Genomic DNA, 21,998 nt, shown 5'->3' with positions numbered 1-21,998 from the left:
ACAGCGCCCTCCTGTGTCCTGGCCCTTACGCGGGCCCATGGCAGGTGAGCCGAGGGCCACAGCTTGTCCACCCCTGACACGTGGTATACCTTGGATGAACTCTGATGAACTGAATGGCCTCAGCAGGCTTCCCGAGGCAGAATTGACGCAGGCACAGAATTCCCCCAAGACATCCTGAAGAGTTACGTGCTTAACAAGAACCTGTCAAATGAGTCCTTACCAAAACCATTTCTAACCAAAAAGACCACTTATACGCAGATGTTTCCATTATAAACATTTTGTTTTTAATTTAAGAATACTAATGGACACAGGAAACAGATTGAATTCATGGAACTGGGCATAGGGTCATCCATTACATTGTGACATGTTAATTTCTTTATCATTTATTGGCACTGTCAACAGAATACTGTAAACAAGATCACTTTGTATGCAGGTAAGTTGGCGAGGTTCCCTAGCTATGGTTTTCTACCATGAGTTGATATATAGATAGATATAGACATGTATAGATATATAGACAGATGAATGTTGTGCACAACTCTGCATGGTTACTGAGTGTCAGTAAAAATTATAAAAAAAAAACACCCATTTATAGTAAAAGTGAGGATGTGCTAAGATTTGCTATTACTGGACCTCGTTTTTCTGTAAAAGGGATGAGATTTCCTAGCGACACGTACTAAACTCCATGGCACTAATGTGGGATGGATTCATTTCCAGGCCATAGGTCACAAAAACTCTTCTGCACCTGTCTTCTGCTCTCCTTGTGTTCCACTAACCTCTGACAGTTTCTTGAACACTGCTGAGAATCTTTACCTTTCCCCCCACCCCCAAAAGAGGATGTCTCAGGAACTCACTCAGCCCTGAGTCAATGAGATAAATAGCGTAAAAAGTTTTCTAAGAAGTAACTTCCCTTGGTAAGGACTGAATAAGTCTGGTCCTGACTCTCCAGATTAAAAAAAAAAAAAAAAAAGATTTCACTTATCTGTCCATGCCCTATGGGGAGAGAACAAAATATTGGAGCCACTCTCTCCACCAAAGAGAGCCATGTTTCTGGTTGTGCACTGGCTTAAAAACCTTTTGGACTCCAGGAACCTCACTGTATGTTTGGATCCAGTGCTAAGTTTCTCCAGAGAAAGCATATGTGAAGTATGGTTTGGTTTGCATGTTTGTTAAATAAGGCCTTGAATCTTGGGATATTGCCTGTGGAATCTGGATCCCCTGTGAAAGGTGTGAGGCTGTGAATGGGTGTGTCTTTGCATATGCTGTTCCCTTTCTGCAACACTTCCTTGCCTTGTCTGCTAGGTGAACTCTTACACATCCTGCAAAACCCTGCTTAAATGTCACTTTCTCCTTGGACCCTCCTCTGACCCTTAGATGGATCAGGTCACTCCCTCTGATTTCCTGATGTTCCCACACGTACTGCTGTTACGGCACTTGCCATTCTGCATTGATTGTTGGTTTAAGAGTCTGTTGTTCCCAATGGGAGGGTGAGTCCCTTGAGAACAGGGACTAGGTTTCATTTCACCTTTGGATTTCTAGTGCTTAGCACTGGGCCTGGGACAGAGCAGGTATTTAATGCAAGTTTCATGAATGAATGACTGGATAAATGAATGAATCTACAAGTGAGTGAAAGTTGTAGAGAGAGGGAACTCCATTTAGCTGGCAGTGCACATGCCCTGGGACACAGCAGAGCTCCTTAAAAGCAACAGAGTGGCACTGAGTGCAGGATGTGGGGTGAACCAGGATTCACGGATCTGTCCGTGTTCTTGTTAGACATGTGAGTTTGCCTTTGACTCTCGGCAAAGATAGGTTGATGACCAAATCTGCTGAACAGTGGAAGCGGGAAGGAAAAACCAAAGCACTTTGAGATCTTTGGATGATTAGTTATTAAAAGAGAACAGTGCTGAATTGAGATTCTTGATCTGTCTGGCTCCCCCAAACAGTCAACCAAGGCATGGGGAGGCCCCAGTGGCTCCCTTTTGGCCAGACGTCCTTCATCTACCCGCTCAACCACACCTCATTGCTCTAGGGTGACCTGCTGCTCTGTTTTAGAAGCATCTGAAGTCAAATCAATCAGTTGCAAAGTTGTCTCACCTCCAGGAGAGACCCCCTGAACCTCAGCCATCCTCTAGTGAAGCCTCTAAGCATCTCCTGCCTGGTCCTCTCACACTCATGCGTGGCGGGAAAATCTCTGACTCAGAGCAATAACAACAAGGGAATCGCCACGCCCCGACAAGCTGCATTTTCCTGCCTGGAGCTCTGTGTGTTTAATGCGTGACGCCTCCCTCAAGAAGAAACCTGGTCCTGTAACCAATTCCCTCTGACGGAGCGGAAAAGCCGTTCCTGGGGCGCTGCTCACATGTGGAGCAGAGGTGGGTGAGCAGAAGCTAGAGAAAGGGGTCCCCCAGACCTGGGGTCCAAAGTCAGACCCTAGAAGCTGGGTGGGGGAGGAAGAGGGGGGGTCTCTGCTGTCCCCGGCTTGGGCTGACACTCCCGGGAGTGTGTCCCAGGGTGATGGGCTACAGCTTTCCTTCCCAGGAGGGAGGTCTGGGCTGATGCCTAACAGGAGGGAGGGGACTTGGGGAATGAGAGTGGGGCTAAGACCTGTTGGTGATGCCGCCCAGAGATTCTCCCAGGACGAAGCCCCCTCAAGGAGAGAATTCACAGTTTAGAGAGGAATCCCCAGATGCATTGGGGGAGTGGCTACAAGACCCCCTTCCCACAGCTCCCTGCTTCCCACAGCCCAAAGCTCAGTCCTGTGTCCTTGCCATCCTGCCTTCCCATGCTGTGTCCTGCCCATCACTGCACTGCCCATGGGACATGCTCAGGGGGGATGAGGGGGACGTGAGTCTGTTTGCATAGGACGGGGGAGGGAGAACCAGCATCCTCCCCCCTTTGAATGTGTCCCTCGAGTGGAACAGAACCCAGGAGTCCCAGCCACCAGGCCCAGCAGCAGGTGTCATTCCCTTGACTGGCTTCCAAAGGCATTGGGGCATCCCCGGAGGGCAGTTACGTGGCCAGGACCCCCGGGGACCATCCTAAGACAGTCCAGGGCTCAAGCAGAATCTCTGAGCTGAAAACCAATGTGTGCCACCGGCTCCTTGGAGACGGAGACCCCAACCAGCCCCTCCCTGCCCCCAAGCCACCACAGACATCCCCTCCTCTTCACGAGTAACCCTCCAGTTTATGCCTTCACCTCTGAAACTTTGAGTGAAAACATGAATTAGGCAAACTAATCAATTGGACAACGGTTGAGGTCGGGCCGTCCTCAGAGCATGGAGGAGAGGGCTTCTTTACTTGAAGTCAGCTAGGATGTCACTAAAGACGTTGAGGAACAGGTGTGCGTGGTGATCTCGGAAGACCAGAGTGGGACGGAAGCGGATGGACTTGTCGCCGCAGCCCCCCAGCATGAGGCCTGGAAGGAGAAGCAAGGGGTGGGTGGGTTAGGGGCTCGGGCTCAGAGTCACCTGCTGGGGGTCCACCTGGGGGGTGGTCACACAGGGGTGCTACCATCCATCTGGACTGTTTCATCCTTCCCCTAGCCACCCATCCAGCCTTCCTTCTGGTTCTCTCCCATCGCCCGGCTCACCCACCCTTCTCTCTTCCCTCCCTCCCTTCCAACTGCAAATGCCAGCTCTGTTGCCCCAAACTAGCCCTGCTGATGGAGAAACCCTGAGTCCAAGTCCCTGCCTTCCAGGAACTCATGGTGCGGCAGGGAGAGAAAATAAGTAAAGAACTAAATTACAGCACTTCTTGGTGGTCCAGCGGTTAAGAATCAGCCTGCCAGTGCAGGGGACATGGGTTCGATCCCTGGTCCAGGAAGATCCCACATGCCAAGGAGCAGCTAAGCCCGTGTACCACACGTGCTCTAGAGCCCGTGCTCCGCCACGAGAGAAGCCGCCACAATGAGAAGCCCGCACGCCACGCCCCTGCTCCCTGCAACTAGAGAAAGCCTGAGTGCAGCCAAAAATAACTGCATAAATACAATTATGAAAAAAAGAAGTAAATTACAAAAGTGTGGGCAGGTCAGCAGCATGTCCAAGAGACGGAATCTGCTTATTACTATTATTTTTTAGCATACGGGATCTTAGTTCCCCAACCAGGGAGGGAACCTGTGGTCCCAGCAGTAAAAGTGCCGAGTCTTAACCACTGGACGCTAGGGAGTTCCTGGAATTTATTTTTAAAATCTGTTTATGGCCTGTGGGAATCTTAGTTTCCCGGACCAGGGTTTGAACTCATGCCCCACACAGTGGAAGTGCAGAGTCTTAACCACTGGACGACCAGTGAATTCCTGGAATCTGCTTATTTTATTTTAAAAATCTATTTATTTATGGCCTGCGGGAATCTTAGTGTCCTGGACCAGGGACAGAACCCGTGCCCCCTGCAGGGGAAGTGCAGATGGTCCAGTCTTAACCACTGGACCATCAGGGACCACCTAGAATGTACTTGTTTTAAAGGGCAACTTCACCTTTGACTAGATTGGGGTCCTTGCCTGGGTTGCACAGTGTCTCTGAGACTTTTTTTTTTCCATTCTCAAGAGGAGATGAATTACCCTGCCATTCAGGGTTGCGCCTGGGATCCTCTAAGATGGTCCACGTGAAAGACACCGGCTTAGACACCCAGCAGGCACTCTGATCTCCCCCACTTAAAACTTCTAGGGCTCCCATAGCTCTCAGGAGAAAGTCTGGAATCTTGAACATCATCCACCTGAACCTGATTCACCCACCACTGCCTCTGTCCCTTGTCACACTCTAAGCCCCATCTCACCCAGCTAAAGGAACACCTCCCTCCCTCTGTCCAAAATGCTCCTTCTCACCTTCTTCACCTGGCCAACCACTATTCATCCAGCAAAATGCTGCTTCCTCCAGGAAGCCTTCCCTGATTTCCTGGACATTTTCCCCAGCTATTTTCTCTCTAGCTCCTTTCCTTCCATCCTAGGACTTAAAACTGTAATAGATTGTTTCTGAAATATTCTCTTTGATGTCACCCCTTCCTGCTAGACTGAAAGCTCCTTGAAGGAAGGTTTCCTGATCCTCTCCAGCGTGGGCACCACTCACCTATTCGGGGAATACTGCCACATGAATCAACATATAAAGAAATCTCCCTGGTAACTTTCTCTTCAGAAAGGAGATTCAGCCTATTTTTAGTCGCTTGAAGGTTCACCTTCTGTGCCCCAACTGGGCCCCCCCACCCGGAACTGTGGTCACTTCCCCTCCTGGCCAAGGTGTTTTACCTTTGTTTCTGGCTATTGAAATGAGTTTATTCCGCACGGATTCATCTGGAGTGTCGAAGGAGCAGAAGGTGCCTCGCCCTCTGACTCTGCTGATGAGCTGGGGGAACCGGGCCTGCAGTTGGGAGACAAGGCTGGCATCAGTGCAAAGGAAGGCAAGACTTCTCTGGTGGTCCAGGGGTTAAGAATCGCCTGCCAATGCAGGGGACGTGGGCTCCATCCCTGGTCCGGGAAGATCCCATGTCCTGCGGGGCAGCTAGGCCCCGTGCACCACAATGACTGAGGCCTGCATCCTAGAGCCGGTGCTCGGCAGCAAGAGAAGCCACCGCAACAAGAAGCCTGCACGCTGGAACTAGAGGTTAGCCCCTGCTCACTGCAACTAGGGAAAGCCCACGCAGCAACGAAGACCCAGTGCAGTAGAAGGGAAAAGGGAGCCATCAGTCCATGTGGACCTCGTGGCCACTCGGCTCAGGGTAGGGACAGCCTCGGAACAACAGCATCCTTGCAGAGCCCGGCCGGCCCTGGCACGTCCACACTCCGGCACCTACAACTGCAACTGGGGCCCAGCTGTCCCCCCAGGGGACACAGAAGTGTCCGACATTTCCCCTGCCACCCTGGCAACGGGGGAGGGAACGGGCGGCAGGAGGGAAGGTCCTTCTGCTTCCATACTTCCCAGAGGCTTTTTCTAGCACCTGCTCCAGCCCAGCCTCAGTCTAAATGCAAATCCAGTCCAAGAAAAGAAAAAAGAAATCCCCCTTCAGCTACAAGCCGCACAGTTGGAGGGGCTCAGCTGTCTCAGCAGCCACACTTAACCCCTTCAGCGTCTGCAATCAGGCAGACCTGAGTTTAAAGCTCCCCATTCCCATCCAGATAATGAGGAGTACTGTAGGGAATGTGCTTTGCACAGGCCTGTACTATAATTAACAGAGCTTCTTTGAAAAATAAGAATGACTTTCTCATCACCCCAGGCGAAGGGCTGGGAGCAGTAAAAAGTACATCGTGGAAAAACATCTTGAAAACAAGATGTTGAAATACTGATGTGACTGATGGAAAACCATTAGTGACTGTTCCCAGAGCCTTGAGGGAGTTGCTGAGAAAGGGCGTCACTAGCTGAAGCGCTAAACAGAGTCAAGGAAGGCCTGAAGGTTTGACACTGAGGACTGTGCATTGTATATCTTTATCCTCGATCTGAGACTGTAAAGAACAGATATCTCTAGAGTACGTACCAGGAAAGGAAAAAGGAAAGTGAAGTCCCTTAGCTGTGTCTGACTCTTTCGACCCCATGGACTGTAGGCTACCAGGCTCCTCCGTCCATGGGATTTTCCAGGCAAGGGTACTAGAGTGGGTTGCCATTTCCTTCATTGGAAAGACTGATGCTGAAGCTGAAACCCCAATACTTTGGCCACCTGATGCAAAGAACTGACTCATTTGAAAAGACCCTGATGCTGGGAAAGATTGAAGGCAGGATGAAAGGGGACGACAGAGGATGAGATGGTTGGATGGCATCACTCACTCGATGGACATGAGTTTGAGCAAACTCTGGGAGTTGGTGATGGGCAGGGAAGTCTGGTGTGCTGCAGTCCATGGGGTCCCAAAGAGTCGGACACCACTGAGCGACTGAACTGACTCCTGTTCTGGAACATGGGCTGTAGGCAGGGAGGCTTCAGCAGTTGTGGCTCCAGGACTCTAGAGCACAGGCTCAATAGCTGTGGCGCATGGGCTTAGCTGCTCCGACATGTGGGATCTTCTCAGATCAGGGATGGGACCCGAGTCTCCTGAACTGGCTGGCAGATTCTTTACCACTGACCCACCAAGGAAGCTCCAGGCAAGCAACTTCTAATTTTTCAGTGTAAGTATGTCCCAAACGTTGCATGGGATATATTTGTGCTAAAAAAAAAAAAAAAAATTCTCATCTTTTAAGTGTAACTAAAAGTCTTGTAATTTGCTAACTCTCACATCCCCATCTGGGGAGGAAGAAGTTGGTCCCTGAAGCTCCTGCCTCTTCCCTGTGATGGGAACCAAGTCTAGTACCTGCCTTTCTCCCCTGGGCTTTGGACTTGTGAAATTTAAATGTAACTGGGGGATCCTGCCTTTATTTTCCCTTGAAATGCAGTAATCCTATTCTGAGGATTAAATAAGATAATGCACTTAACACAATGCTTGGCACAGAGCAAATTTTCAATTGATGGAAAAATAATTTTAAAAAGGATGACGTCTTTGATCATGTCAGAGGGGTGAACACTGGCAAAGAACACGGATTTTGAAGGCCACCAAAATCAGGTTCAAACCCCAGGGGAAGTCCTCCTTGGTGGTCCAGAGGCCAAGACTCCATACTGCCAGTGCTGGGGGCCGGGGTTCCACCCCTGGTTGAGGAACGAGATCCCACATGCTGCAACTAAAGATCCTGTGTGCTGCAGTTGAGGGTCGGAGCAGCCAAAGAAATAAGTATATTTTAAAAAGAAAGAAAGAAAAAGAAGCACAGTAGAAGCTGTGTAACTTTGGACAAGTTAATAACTCTCTCCCCCTCCGTTTCTTCATCTGTAAAATGGGGACAATAGTGGTGTCTCCATCACTGGCATGACTGTTGGACTTAAACAGGAATGCCCAAGGCCCCTTGTTACAGGACTCGGTGGGAGCAGCCTCTCAATCAGTGGATGCTGTTCTCACTACCGTCCCTCCTCCCTTCAACGTCAATAGCGTTGTCAGCGTCACCATCATCATCGGCGGTTCAGCTGAGCTCACCAGGGACTGGATGCTTCAAGCTGCCGGAGGAAGGAAGGGCTCTTTCTGTCCAGCCATCTGGGGAGGGTCAGCTCTCCTCCTAACTCCTGGGCTGGACTGGCCAGTCCTGGAGACACTGTGGTTCCTCCCAGCAACATCCCCCACCCCAAAATCTAGGAGAGTGTGTCGTGCAGGGAAAAGACACAACAAAGGCAAATAATTAGAATAGAATAATTATAATAGAGAGCTCTACTGTCCAATGAGGGGGCCACATGTGGCTGTTGAAATGTGAGTTCAAATTGGAGTGTACCCTAAGTGACTGAGGGCAGGAGGAGAAGGGGGCAACAGAGAATAAAATGGTTGGATGGCATCACCGACTCAATGGACTTGAGTTTGAGCAAACTCCAGGAGATAGTGAAGGACAGGGAAACCTGGTGTGCTGCAGTCCATGGGGTCGCAAAGAGTCGGACACGACTGAACAACGACAAGAGCTTGCAATCTGTCCCCCTAGAGAGCACTGCTACGGAGTGATCAGGGTGTACAAGATGGTCCAAGGGAGGGAACGGGAGACACACGGGTGGGAAGGATAGAGGAGTGTTGGGGAGGTTTTTCAAAGGAGGGATGTCTGAACTCAGAGGAGGATGTTAGCAGAAAACTAGGAGCTCAGGAACTGGGAACAAGGTTGGAAATGAGGGGTAGGAAGGCGCTCCCTACAGAAATGGCGCAGCCCATTCAGAATCGCTGGGGCAGTGGGTGCGATGCCACCCTGAAGGGTTCAGCTGTTGCCCCAGGGGCCGTGGGGAGCCATGGGTGGGGGTCTTGGAGGGTTGGGATGGGGCCGGGGTGGCAGAGTACCTGGAGGTCGAGCAGTCCCGTGAGCAGGACCTTCCCAGCATGGGCTGCGTTGTTTAGCAGGTCCTCTCGCTTGATGACGTTGATGACCTCGGCCAGCAGCAGGTTCTTGGATGGGTCTCCCAGCCACGTGTTGAAGATCCGGTAAGGCTGGAATCAGAATCAGATATCACGGGGTATCAGAAAGGTTCCAGACATAGCCTCAGACACACTTCTCCTCGTTTAAGAGAGAGATTAATCAGCAAGTAGTTGCTAAGGGCTGGGAGGATAACACAAGGTCTCACCAAATTCTCTACATTACAGCAACCTTGTAGGTCTTACACATGTGTGCTAAAGTCGCTTCAGTTGTGTTCGACTCTTTGCGACCCTACGGACTGTAGCCTTTCAGGCGCCTCTGTCCATGGGACTCTCCAGGCTAGAAAACTGGAGTGGGTTGCCATGCCCTCCTCCAGGGGATCTTCCCGACCCAGGGATTGAGCCTGCGTCTCCTGTATTGCAGGCGGATTCTTTATAGCTGAGCTGCTGGGGAAGCCCTGTGGGTCTTCTAGTTACTACTATTAGGGACACCAATTCATCCAGGCCCTGGAAAATCCCTCAATCCTGGGGAAACTGAGACAGTTGGCTCCTCATCACCACAATTCTTATTTTTATAAAGGATGAGCGGGGGTTCTGAGAGGTGAAGTGATTTGTCTGTGAAAATACAGCACTTTGGTGGAGTCAGGAGTGGACTGATGGCAGCCTGGCCCTTAAAGGCCACGCACTTCACTCCTCTCTCAGGCATCAGTGCAGCCCAGCTGAAACACACTGCCCAGCCTCTCTTGCAATCAACATGAGCAGATCTTAGGCAAAAGCGGGAGAAACAGAAACGTTGTGGGATTTCTGGGAAGGCTGCTTAAGGATGAGAAGTGGGCCACTTTGTCCTTGCCTCCTTTTTCCTTCCTACTGCCTCGAACTGAAATTTGAGGGCTGGAGGCCAAGCAGCCGTTTTGGATCATGAGGTGACGTTGAGGGTAGGAGCTATATGAAGGAATGATGGAAGTAGCAACCCTGGGCCCTTGATGACTCTGTGTGTGAGAGAAAGAGAAAGAGAGAGAGAATCTGTGTGTACATATGGCATTCCAGTAAAGTGGTTAAGAGCATGAGCTCTGGGTTTATATCTTGACTTGGTCACTTAACCGGCTGTGTGACCTTAAACAACTTACTTAACGTCTTTGTGCCTGATTCCTCATTAGTAAAATTGGAGAGAAAAATAACATTTACTTTGTTAGAGGTTGTAAGGATTAAAAGTACAAGCAGAGTATTTAGAACTGGGTCAGAGACAAAGGTGCTGTTCACGGCAGCAGCTATTGACAATATTTTTGCTTGTGCACAGAGAGAAAAATTAGAAGCCTGAAGATAGACTGCTATAAAGTCAACCCTGCAGAGAGAGCTGGGGTGATTGTAACCATTGCCTTTAAATTAGGTTGATAAGAAATAAGGCTTCAGAAACTTCTGTGAGACATTTAGGTATTTACTGAGTGCCTTGTTGATGAGAAAGAAGCAGTTAAGAGAAAGCAACGCCCGCTGCCCTGGAAAGCAGAGGTGGGGGTGCAGGCAGACGGGGTCCCCACTCACAGCGTTGGGCCGCAACTCCTCCTTGTGGAAGAAGCCCCCGGTCATCATCTTCTTGCTGAAGGTCATCACGTCCGCCGGGTCATCCAAGCCCCAGTGCTCGTGGGCCCAGAACTTGCCGGTACAGCCTCCTCCAGTCTGGACCTCGTCCACCAAGAAGGCACAGCCGTGCTGGCGCAGGCGGGGTGAGGCAGAGATGAAGGCCGCGCGCACCTCGCCCGCCTCGGGCCCGCCCACCTTGGACCTCGATCCCCGAATCCAGCTCAAGAGCCACTGCTTTCTGAACCTCACACCCAGCCCGTGTTCTCAGGTTGTGCAAAACCAAACGAAGGCGTAGGAGGGCTGCTCCTGCAGGGCTGTGTCTGCGTGTGGCCTCCCACTGCCCAACTGGAACAAAATCGGAACATCAAAGGCTCCTTGAACCACTCGCTTTGGTCCCTGAGCCGGTCAACGTGCTCAGAAGGAGTCGTGTCCCGATCCTAAGGCAGCCCCGTTTCCCAAACTTCAGGTGCCACATCTGCCAGCTCTGCTCAGCACCCAGACTATTGTTATTATTGGTCTTAATTTTTTTCTTTTTTTTTAATTTTGGCCACACCATGCTATAGGCAGGATCTTAGTTCCCAGAGCAGGGATTGAACCCCTGGCTCTTCAGTGGAATCGCAGAGTCCTAACCAGTAGACCACAAGGGAAGTCCACCTGGACTATTATCTACTTAGCATCTGTGTTTAAGTCAATTTTTATCACCTTTATCCGTAAACTGACTGCTTGGATGGGCCAGGTATACATGTAAGAAACATTAAAATAGATATGCAGCCATGCTAAATGCTTCAGTCATGTCCGACTCTTTGCAACCCTGTGGACTGTAGCCCGCCAGAATCCTCTGTCCATGGGATTCTCCAGGCAAGAATTCTGTCATTCCCTTCTCCAGGGGATCTTCCCAACCCAGGGATCAAACCGACATCTCTTATGTCTCCTGCATTGGCGGGCAGGTTCTTTACCACTAGCGTCATCTAAAAGTGAAAGTCGCTTAGGATCTTCCCAACCCAGGGATCAAACCGAGGTCTCCCGCACTGTAGGCGGGTTCTTTACCAGCTGAGCCACAGAGGAAGCCCACAGGGTCATCTGGGAAGCCCAAAATAGATATGATATTTAAGTTTGTTCATTTGGTTTCTGTGGAGAGTGAACCATAATGGGCTGAAAGATGACGTGGGATCCCTAGAAAGAAAAGGGACGAGGGGGCTGAGGCTTTCCCTGGGACATTCTCTTGTTTGGGAATGTCCCTAAGATGGAAACTGCCTGCAAAGCGGGAGACCTGGGTTTGATCTCTGGGTTGGGAAGATCCCCTGGAGAAGGAAATGGCAACCCACTCCAGTATCCTTGCCTGGAGAATCCCATGGACAGAGGAGCCTGGAGGGCTACCATCCATGGGGTTGCAAAGAGTCGGACTTAGCGACTAAACCACCACCACCACCTAAGATGGCAGGTTGGAGGCTGACTTTGGAAGAGGATTTTAGGGAAGAATTCCCTGTCCTGCTGTCAGCCCCAAGTTTTCTACCCACAAGGCCCACAGGTGGCCTCTGAACTTCTGGAAGTTTACAAGGAGTCCAGGCTCACCCTTTGCTCTGGAAAACCAACTAACTGGCCCCGTGCACTGACCTTCCTGGAGATGTCTCTCAGCTTCCGGAAGAAGTCATCCGACGCGTGGTTGTCTCCACCCTCAGACTGGATGGGTTCCACAATGATGCCGGCCACCGTCCTCTTCTTCTTCCGGTATTTCACGATCAGGTCCTCCACCTGGATTCCAAAGGGGGACGGGACAAGGGCTTGTGGGGGCTCTTGGGCAGCCCCCAAGGAGAATGGGCTTGGGGGGTGCTGTGGACCCCTGGAAGTTATGCTGACGATGTCACGGTGTCTTATCATTAGAATATGCAGTGGAGAAAAGACAGTTTCTCTTTAGCAAGTGGTGCTGGGAAACCTGGACAGCTGCATGGCAGTCAATGAAGTCAGAACACACCCTCAGGCCATACACAAAGCAAACGCAGAACGGCTTAAAGACTTACATATAGACACGACACCACAAAACTCCTAGGACAGAACACAGGCGCGACATTCCCTGACATAAATTTTAGCAACGTTTTCTTAGGTCAGTCTCCCAGGCAATAGAAATAAAAGCAAAAATAAAGAAACGGGACCTAATCAAATGTATAAGCTTTTGTATAGTGAAAGAACCATAAGCAAAACAGAAAGACAACCAACGAACTGGGAGGAAGTGCTTGCAAGTGATGGGACAGACGAGGGCTCAATTTCTAAAATATACAAACAGCTCATATAACTCAGTAACACAAAAACTGAATGACCCAATCAAAAAATGGTCAGGAGGCCTAAATAGACATTTCTCCAAAGAAGGCATACAGATGGCCAACAGGCACATAAAAAGATGCTCAGCATCACTAATTATTAGAGAAATGCAAAGCAAAAGCACAGTAAGTTACAACCTCACATCAGTCAGAATAGCCACCAGCAAAAGTGTACAAATAATAAATGCTGGAGAGGATGTGGAGACATGGGCACCCTTCTACATTAAAATCATTAAAAACACATTGAAGTATAGTTAATTTACAGTGTTGTGTTAGTTGCTGGTATAAAGCAAACTAAGTTACATACACCACACATATTCTTTTTCAGATTCTCATTCCCTATAGGTCATTACAAGAAAAATAAGTTTTTAACTGTTAACAGTGATGGAGTAGTAAGAAAAGCATCTGATTTTCCCCAAGTGGTTATATTTCTTGGAGTCTTGTTCTAAAACAGGCATCATCTTATAAATAATTAAGGAATAGTAATTGTGATACTTTATTAATAATTTAATAATTATGCTTAATTTAAAAAACTCAAACCACATACCCAGATAGAGTAACCAAGTGCAATCTTTCTCTGTTATGCAGAATTAAAGAAAAATCATCTGTGTGAATGATATAATTTTGGTCTCTGCCTCGCCAATGGCCCCAAGGAAGCTGTCAGATGCTTTTTTTTTGCTTTGAGTGTCATTTGCAATTTGTCATTGCATGGCTATTTTCCCATTTATTTGTCCAGCGCTGTGTTTCTCTCTAGTCTGCACTTTCTGATAGGATGCAGAAGAGACACGTCTATCCAGCATCTGGAATGCAGCTGGTCCAAACTGAAATGTGCTTTACGTCTAAAATACACCCAGAAGTTCAAAGGTTTAACAAAAAAAATATATATAAAAAAATATCTCATCAATAATTTAAAAATGTTAATGACATGTTCACATAGTAATATTTTGAGATACACTGGGTTCAATAAAATGTTATTAAAATTATTCTCCCAGGTCTTTTTACTTTTAAAAAATATGACTAGAAAGGCTGTGGGGACATGGGGCTGGCCTTATTTTGCTTGGACTCCATCATCTTGCTTCCTTTATTTACCACTAAATAGCCAGGTGGCTCAGTGGTAAAGAATTTGCCTGCAATGCAGGAGATGTGGGTTCGATCCCTGGATTGGGAAGATCCCCTGAATCAGGAAATGACATCGCACTCCAATATTTTTGTCTGGAAAATCTCATGGACAGAGGAGCCAGGCAGGCTACAGTCCATAGGGGTTGCATAAGAGTCGGATATGACTTAGTGACTAAACCACGGCAACAACGAAATACCTAGCACTCAGCTTGAAACCTACTAATTCAAAAAAAAGAGGTGGGTAAGAAGCAAACCAGCCTTATTTGAGCTCAAATTCAAATCTGAAGAGTGACAGCCACTCCCCACCTGCCCCCTCAAACAACAGAATCCTTTCAACGTCTTACATGGAACCCTAATATCTGGGACAGATCAAGAGGGGCTGTTGGTTGAAGTGAAGGCGTGGTGACCAGGGTTGCCCATCCTCAGCCCCTCCCCCACCCCTGCAACCGCCAGGGCTCCCTCAAAAGCCCCAGGATTCTGGCGAAGACTGACACACAGGGGACTAGAGGATCCCTTGGAATTAGTTTTCATATAAGCTGTACCATATTCTTTCCATCAGTTCATTTTCTCTTATTCTGGAGTCAGTGAAGCTTGTCCCCAAAGAAACTTAAATGATACAGAAGTTGGTACCAGAAGCCGAGTGATGGAGGCTGGGTGGCAAGATCAGTGTCTCATTACCTTTCCTAACATGGAGCATCGGGACACGTGGCTCCCTGTCCCTCTGTCCCACCCAGGGAGTGCCACATGGATCCCCAGACACTCTGAGTGTATTCCTCTTATCTGGGCTAATTCTTGGGGTGCTGAGGGTCAGGACGGGGTGTTGAGGAGAGGACTGGGAGGGTCCGGGTGTTACCTCTTCTAGACAGCGGGCCTCCTCTTGTTGGTTCTCTTTCACAAACTCTTCCAAAGGATATTTCAGCCGTGGGAACGGTGCGATGGGCCAGTCGAAGGAGGGGATGTCGATCTTGTGAATGGCTTTGGAGTGTGTGGTTGCTAAGCAACCTAAGCCCAGCAGAACAGAAGAGCAGAGGTTGGCTCGGGGAAGGAGGGTGGACCGTTTTTTTTTTTTTAAGAATTTCAAAGTTTGTGAATGTATTAAATTTTATGTTTTGGATCACAGAAAATGAAGATTGGACTTCTCATAAACAGAATTAACCCCTCTATCCATTACATCATTACATCACAGACTCATTACATCATTATGGGACCGACTCAATGGACATGAATTTGAGCAAACTCTGGGAGGTAGTGAAGCCTGGTGTGCTGAAGTCCATGGGGTTGCAAAGAGTCAGATACTACTTAGCAACTGAACAACAACAACAAATCCATTACATGGTCTTTCTAAACCTTCACGAATGCCTGGTTTTAATCACAGTAGTTATAAAAACTTTAGGGCAGGTCAAGATACACTCTTAATTCCCAAAGTCTTTATCTAATTATTAGATTTTTTATGGCAAAGATTGCACTTTTTTCATTTCAGAACTACTGTGTCTTCAGTGAATGGTACCTTCAATAAAGCAGGACCACAGCAAACGCTTTTTATTTATTTTTAAATTTACTTTTTAGTTGGAGTAAAATTGCTTTACAATATTGTGTTGGTTTCTGCCAGACTGTTTTTGAGAATGATATGGGGCAGCCTGGGGAGACCCGGTGCCTGCAGAACCCCAGTTCTGGGAACATCCTGAAGCTGAAGGGCACGCCTGTGTCTTTGTGTGTGTGTCTATGTGTTATTGCTTTCTGATTTATCACAGACTAACTCTTTGAAAGCAGAGCAGCAAGGGTTTAAATCCTAGCTCTGCCACTGAATGGCCTTGAATGTTCCTTCCCTTGCTGAGCCTCTGTTTCCACATCTGGAAAGTGGGAACAGCCACCCCTAGTCTTCACGGAATGGTGTGCAATCAAGGAGACACTAAGTAGAAGCCGCCATGCCCGATCAGAGGCAGCTATTGCTATTGTTATTATCACTCTACCTGCCACCTCCGGATCCCACGGCCCTCCTTACCCATGGTCCTCCCGTGGAAAGCACCCATGAAGGAGAGGATGCTGTAGTCAGGGCACCCAGGGGCCTGGAACCAGGAAACAACCATCGGTCAGGATTGTGAACTAGGGACCTAAGTGGCTGCTCCCATGAACCTCGAGGAGCATGAAATCTCAGAGGACCCAGGGGTCCCCTCGCAGGTAGAAGTTACAAACTGGACACCAGAGGTCAAATTCCAGCCCATGGATTTTTTTCTCTTTTTTAAATCAAGAGGTTCCATGAGATACATTTCTGAACCTCTGTCTTCTCACAAGTTCTGCATCACGGGTGCCCATCTTTCCTGGCCAAGCCTGAAGGTGGGTGGGCGTGCTGCCCCAGGGCCCCCACCACCCCCTTTCTCCTTGCCATCACCACCCCAGCTGTCGATGGACTCTTCGAGTTCCTCCCAGCCCCTCTCCTTTCCCTGCTTTGGTGGCTCTGACTCCCAGAGCCCAAGGTGGGCCAGGTGTGGGGGTGGTACCTGCCGCCCATGACCCGATGCTGAGCTGGGCCCCTCACAGGACACGCCCAGGCTTTGGACCAGCAGGAGGGGAGGAACACCAGCTTTCCCTGGCCCTCCAGGGCTGCCCCTGGGAGCAGGAGGAATTCACAAATGCCCAGGCCTCTCCTGGCCCTAAGCGAACAGCACAGCAGCACTGCCTTCTGACCCTCCACTTGGCAAGGAAATCAGACCTGCCTCCAGGCGACTCAGGAAGAGCCGCTGGGGACATTGCAGAGGCCACCCTGGGGGCTCCTGAGTCTCTGGGAGGTTGACCTGGCTCAACTCCATTGGGACCCCAAGACTCCCAGGAAAAACTCCAGGGCCTTCTCCCACAAACTCCAGAATACCCTCTGGTCATTTTCCTTTGTTCATCTCCAAATGTGATATGAGATGCAGCTTGTTTTATCGCACTTCACAGATGTTGTGTTTCTTTTTTTTTTTTTTTGTACAAACTGAGACACACTCCAACTTGAGGAGGACAGGACCCCACGCACCCCAGGCCCCAGGACCTGGGCAGAGGGGGTGCTGGGCTCACCTGGTTGACCATGCACGTCTCCAGCTCCTCTTTGGAGAAACTCGACTGGCCCCTTTCCTTGCTCTGACAAAATGGAACAGAAAAGATTTTCAGAGATGCTCTGGGGCAGGGAGAGCTGCTGCTTTGCACCCACATCTAGGCCACGAGGGGGTGCTTTCTCAAGAACTGCTCATACATGTCAATGGCACATGTATGGACGGAGGCATGAGATTGTTCACAGTGCTCGAAATGAAACAGATGGACGGATAAGGTTCATCCCTGTTCTATTGGCAACAGTGAAGATCTGTGAGATGGTACGTTATTCCAGGTAAACTAGCATAGCACACTGGGGAGGTTTTGTACCATTCTCTGCTGGGATATTTCGAAAGGCTTGACTAGCCAGTGGCCCTCCCTGGATTTTGGACATGGTCACTGATGTCCAATATTCTGGCCAACTGGGGTGGATAATTGGACAAGGGCTGATTGTGCGGCTGGGGGCTGAGGAGCCTGTGTGTGTGTGTGTGTGTGTGTGTGTGTGTGTGTGTGTGTGGGCTGAGGAGCCTGTGTGTGTGTGTGTGTGTGTGTGTGCGTGCACGTATGCATGCCCCAAACCTCACCCTGTACCACATGAAGATGGTCTTGAAGGCATTCTCATTGGAGCAGGAGCCGCAGGCCATCGTGATGAGCTGGGACATCCCTTTGGGAGCCACCTGTCAGGAGGGAAACAGTCGTGGGCTCCCCACTCCCCTTTCCCTTCAGCTGGGCCGATACATGCAGGCAGGGAACCAGGTATGGAGTCCTGGACGCAGCCAGACCGGGAAGGTGGCAAGAAGCCCAGAAAGGCCTGGGGGCTGGAGGCCAGAGAGGAAAAATGGTGAATGAAGCCCACAGGTCCCTCCTGATGGCCCTGCCCGCCTCTGCCTGTACATTTTACAGGTGGGAAGTCAGGATTCCAAAGGATGCTGATCGTCGTGGCCACTGAAACCCAAAGTCAGGGAGGACTGAAGGACACAGGCAAAGCTCCAGTTGTGGGATCCATGCTAATTTAAGTTCCCTGGGTTCCCTTTCCCCCTACCCCATCCCCCAGCATGCAAAGGATCCCAGCTTTTCTTGCAAGGAAAAATTAAAAAAGACTCATCCTGAAAGAAAGAGCAGGAAGAGTGAGACTAATGCAGAAACACCCCATCCTTAACTGCTTTGGATGCCAACCCTTTCCTTCCCAGCTACTCTGGCTTCCTGGAGATCAGAGCCAAGGGCCAGGGTGGGGAGGGCGGAGGTGGGTCCTCGTGTTGCGGTCTGTCCCCATGGAGTCACTCACCGAGAGCAGGGACTCCCGGAGCTTCTCCACAAAGTTCTCCGGAGGAAGGATTCCGAGGGCAGGTCTGTTGATGAATGTGCTCTGCAAAAAAGCCAGGATGCCGGCAGTGATTTCTTGCCTGACCCAGGTCCCGCCCACCGGCGATGCTTTTCAGAGTGGATGTGTTTCACACTTCCAGGAATGAAGATTTTCCTGCACTTTTAGAGAAATCCACTAGGATGGCTCTCGGTTAAAAACGGTGTTAGTTTCTTGGCTGGGCAATGGCACTATCACTATAAAGAAAGAATTGGTGCTGAAGGATTGACATTTTTGAACTGTGGTACTAGAGAAGACTCTTAAGAGTCCCATGGACAGCAAAGAAATCAAATCAGTCAATCCTAAACAAATCAACCCTGAATATTCACTGGAAGGACTGATGCTGAAGCTGACGCTTCAGTACTTTGGCCACCTGATGCAAAGAGCTGACTCACTGGAAAAGACCCTGATGCTGGGAAAGATTGAAGGAGGGAGGAGAAGCGGGCAGCAGAGGATGAGATGGTTAGATAGCATCACTGACTCATTGGGCATGAATTTGAGCAAACTCTGGGAGTAGTGAAGGACAGGGAAGCCTGGCATACTAGTGCATGGGGTCGCTAAGAGTAGGACATGACTTGGTGACTGAACAACACCAAAACGTTTTATTTAAGAAGGACGCCTTGACGGCAGCCTCACGTTGACAAACTGCCCGCCTGCTTTTCCAAAGATTCCCAGCACACCTCAGAGCCTGTGCTCTGCACCAGAAGAAGCTGCCAAAATGAGAAGCCCGTCCACTGCAGCTACAGAGTTGCCCCTGCTCCCTGCAACTAGAGAAAAGCCTGGAGAGCAATGAAGACCGAGCACAGTCAAAAAATAAATAGATGATAAATAAAATTATTGAAAAATTTTCAAATAAACTTGAAAAAAACATTTTAAGTTGTATTTATTTTTTGGCCCCACTAGGTGGCTTGTAGGATCTTAGTTCCCTGACCAGGGATCAAACCCATGCTCCCTATCGTGGAACCATGCTGGACCACCAGGGAATTCCCAGTTTATGCGTTTGTTGAAACCCCTAGAATTGTATATGGCAAAGGATGGATCTCACCTCATGTGAATTAATTTAAAAAACCACAGGGGAAGAGGTCTCAGTAACTCTAAATTTTAAAGAGAGTGAGGCGTAGGAGAGCAATCTGATGAAGAAGCTGGCTAATGAAAGAGCTGCCGATGAAGAGAAGTAGTGTTAGAAAACTCTTTTTTTGATAGATGTAGGTCTAGAGAAGGAGTCCCTCTGTAAGGAAATCAGCAGCGCACACCGGACGCTACATAGACACTCGCTTCTGAAACTCTGGAAATGAGGAAGCGTCGCTCAACAAAAAGGAGAACCACACTAAACGCCAAAATTAGGTTAAGCAAACGCAGGTGCATTCACTGATGATAATGTCGTATTGCTGGTAAAATGGCATGTGCAAAGGTCACAGTTGTATGTTAGGGTCACTGAGTGGTGTACCTTCTGTGGGTGTTGATAAATGTATCAACATGTGTCCACCCTTATGGAAAAGATGCAAATGGAAATGCAAATGGAGATAAGGACAGAGCTGATCTGTCTTTCCAGGTGCAGCCAGTGCCCCCTGAAGGAAGTAAGAGTCTGAGTGGGGTCTGCACAGCAGATAAGCAAAGAGGTCATCAAGAAGTGGACTGGGGGATTTTCCCTGACGGTCCAGTGGTTAAGACTCCGGTTTCAAAGCAAGTGAAAGTGTTAACTGCTCAGTCATGTCTGACTGGTTGCAACCCCATGGCCTGTAGTCCACCAGGCTCCTCTGTCCATGGAATTCTGCAGGCAAGAATACTGGAGAGGGTTGCCATTCCCTCCTCCAGGGGATCTTCCTGACCCAGGGATCGAACTCACATCTCCTGCATTGCAAGCAGATTCTCTGCCATCTGAGCCACCAGGGAAGCCCTTCAGTGCAAGGGGCCCAGGTTCAATGCCTGGTCCAGGAACTAAGATCCTGGGAGTCAAGTTAAAAAGGAAGGAAGGATTGACTGAGCCTGGAAATTCTCAGGCACCCCTCTCTCTCAGACTCAGCTGTGTAAATAAACTCAGCGCAAATCCAAACAGGAGGAAACTCAAGGACAGGCGGGCCCCAGTACCCATTCTCCTGTGGCACTGCGATTTGGCGTGGCCTGCTAGACTTTGTGGTAGCCTCGTGTCTCTTGTTTTTCTTCTTTGTGACTAGCTGGCTAGGTCTAATAAGCAATGGGGGGAGTTAATCCTTTTCATTGCAGAGCTGGGGAAATGGAGGACCAGAGAGGTCAAGCAACCTGCCTCAAGTCACACAGACAGAAAGGCAGAATTGTGAGTCAAACCCAGGTTGGCTGACTTCTGATCCCAGCCTCTGCTGGTATTGCAGGCAGCCTCCACCTGAAACTATAGATGCTTTTGGTAAGTCGGCTTGGCAGAGACCGGAGACCTTGGGTGGCCTGTGGGAGCCGCTGAGTGGCCTTTTGTTTTGGCTTCAGGACATTCATTGTGTCCCCTGGAGAAGGAAATGGCAACCCACTCCAGTATTCTTGCCTGGAGGATCCTATGCACAGAGGAGCCTGGCTGGCTACAGTCCATAGGGTCACAAAGAGTCAGACACGACTGAGCAACTAAGCACACCCACACACAGTCAATGTGCCTCTGAGGAAATCAAACACATCATGAGCCCAGGGAGGAGGTGAATTTCCAGCACAGGTAGTGGGGGAAGCGGCTCGCAGAGGAGATGGCCAGGCTGACTGCCTCTCTGGGCCCAGGCAAGATGTGGGGGTGGTGTTCTTGTTCGGCAAAGCGTGACATTCATTAGGAACAGAAGGTATCTGGGACTCTGGGTAGCAGAATCAATGAGGACAGGTTTCTAGAATCCTTGCCATCAGACTCAGCAGCTGTAAAGTGCAGAAGGAGGAGAATGGGCTTTGGTTTACGTGGCTGTGCAACCTGGGGCAAGTCACGTAACCTCTCTGGTCCTTATTTGAGAAAATGAGGATGCCCTCCTGGGTGCTCGTCAGGAGCCAGTGAGAGGACACAGCCTACGAATGAGGCAGGAGCTAGTCCTAAAGGACAGAATCACGCAGGTGGAAAGCCTGGCGGTCACACTGATGCCTTAGCTGACAAGGTCAGCTGCCCTACGGCCAGCCCAGCCAAAGTACCACGGATGCCAGTCAGCATTCATCATTTATTGCAGTGACCAGGCACAGGCAATGACCAGTGATTATTGTACAGCCCGTGAGCAGTGTGATGAGGCCGCCCCGGGGACATAAGTTCTCACTGCAACTGGTTAGATCCAGGTGACCCGGCACATGGATTATAGATGATGTGGTTGGGGTACGAAAGGGTTGATAAGCACCATCTCAGGACTTCAATGACTTGGCAATAGCCTGCCCAGGACAGGTAAAACACCATGACCACCACCTGAGCACATCTCTTGCTAAGAGTTTGGAAGACATCAATCAAGGTTGTCCTGTCTGACGCCTCAGATGTACTCTGCTGAGCTTGTGGCGGTCAACGGTCACTTCTCTAAGGCTGTGCCAGTCTCCCTGCCCCACACCCAGTCCTCTGCAAGAACGACATAATTAATTTTTTAAAAAAAGAAAGAAATGAAGCTGAAGAAGCAGGAGCCAGATCACAAAGGGCTTTGCACGTGAAGAGGAGGAGCTGGGAGGCATCCTGAAGGCAGTGGGTACCGGGAGAGGGTTCCAGGCACAGAGC

General features: G+C 49.5%; 1 protein-coding gene across 3 annotated transcripts in view; it reads right to left on the bottom strand.

Annotated features, from left to right (window-relative positions):
* ABAT (4-aminobutyrate aminotransferase) overlaps positions 262–21,998 on the bottom strand; it is an 85,851-nt gene continuing 64,114 nt past the window's right edge. For 2 of the 3 annotated variants that reach the window (XM_005697947.3, XM_013974927.2), the window contains exons 7-16: positions 18,239–18,319; positions 17,538–17,630; positions 16,942–17,004; positions 15,890–15,953; positions 14,741–14,889; positions 12,068–12,205; positions 10,415–10,582; positions 8,804–8,950; positions 5,231–5,342; positions 262–3,412 (exon numbers count right to left, since the gene is read on the bottom strand). In XM_005697947.3, the coding sequence (XP_005698004.2) occupies positions 3,291–3,412; positions 5,231–5,342; positions 8,804–8,950; positions 10,415–10,582; positions 12,068–12,205; positions 14,741–14,889; positions 15,890–15,953; positions 16,942–17,004; positions 17,538–17,630; positions 18,239–18,319 (1,137 nt within the window). In that variant the 3' untranslated portion in view covers positions 262–3,290. The remainder of the gene's footprint in view (positions 3,413–5,230; positions 5,343–8,803; positions 8,951–10,414; positions 10,583–12,067; positions 12,206–14,740; positions 14,890–15,889; positions 15,954–16,941; positions 17,005–17,537; positions 17,631–18,238; positions 18,320–21,998) is intronic. The other variant, XM_018040947.1, reaches the window with a different exon arrangement.

This window comes from Capra hircus, chromosome 25 (assembly GCF_001704415.2).
Source record: "Capra hircus breed San Clemente chromosome 25, ASM170441v1, whole genome shotgun sequence".
Lineage (NCBI taxonomy): Eukaryota > Metazoa > Chordata > Mammalia > Artiodactyla > Bovidae > Capra > Capra hircus.
The sequence above is the reverse complement of the archived record's forward strand: the minus strand, read 5'-3'. Positions and strand labels throughout refer to the sequence as shown.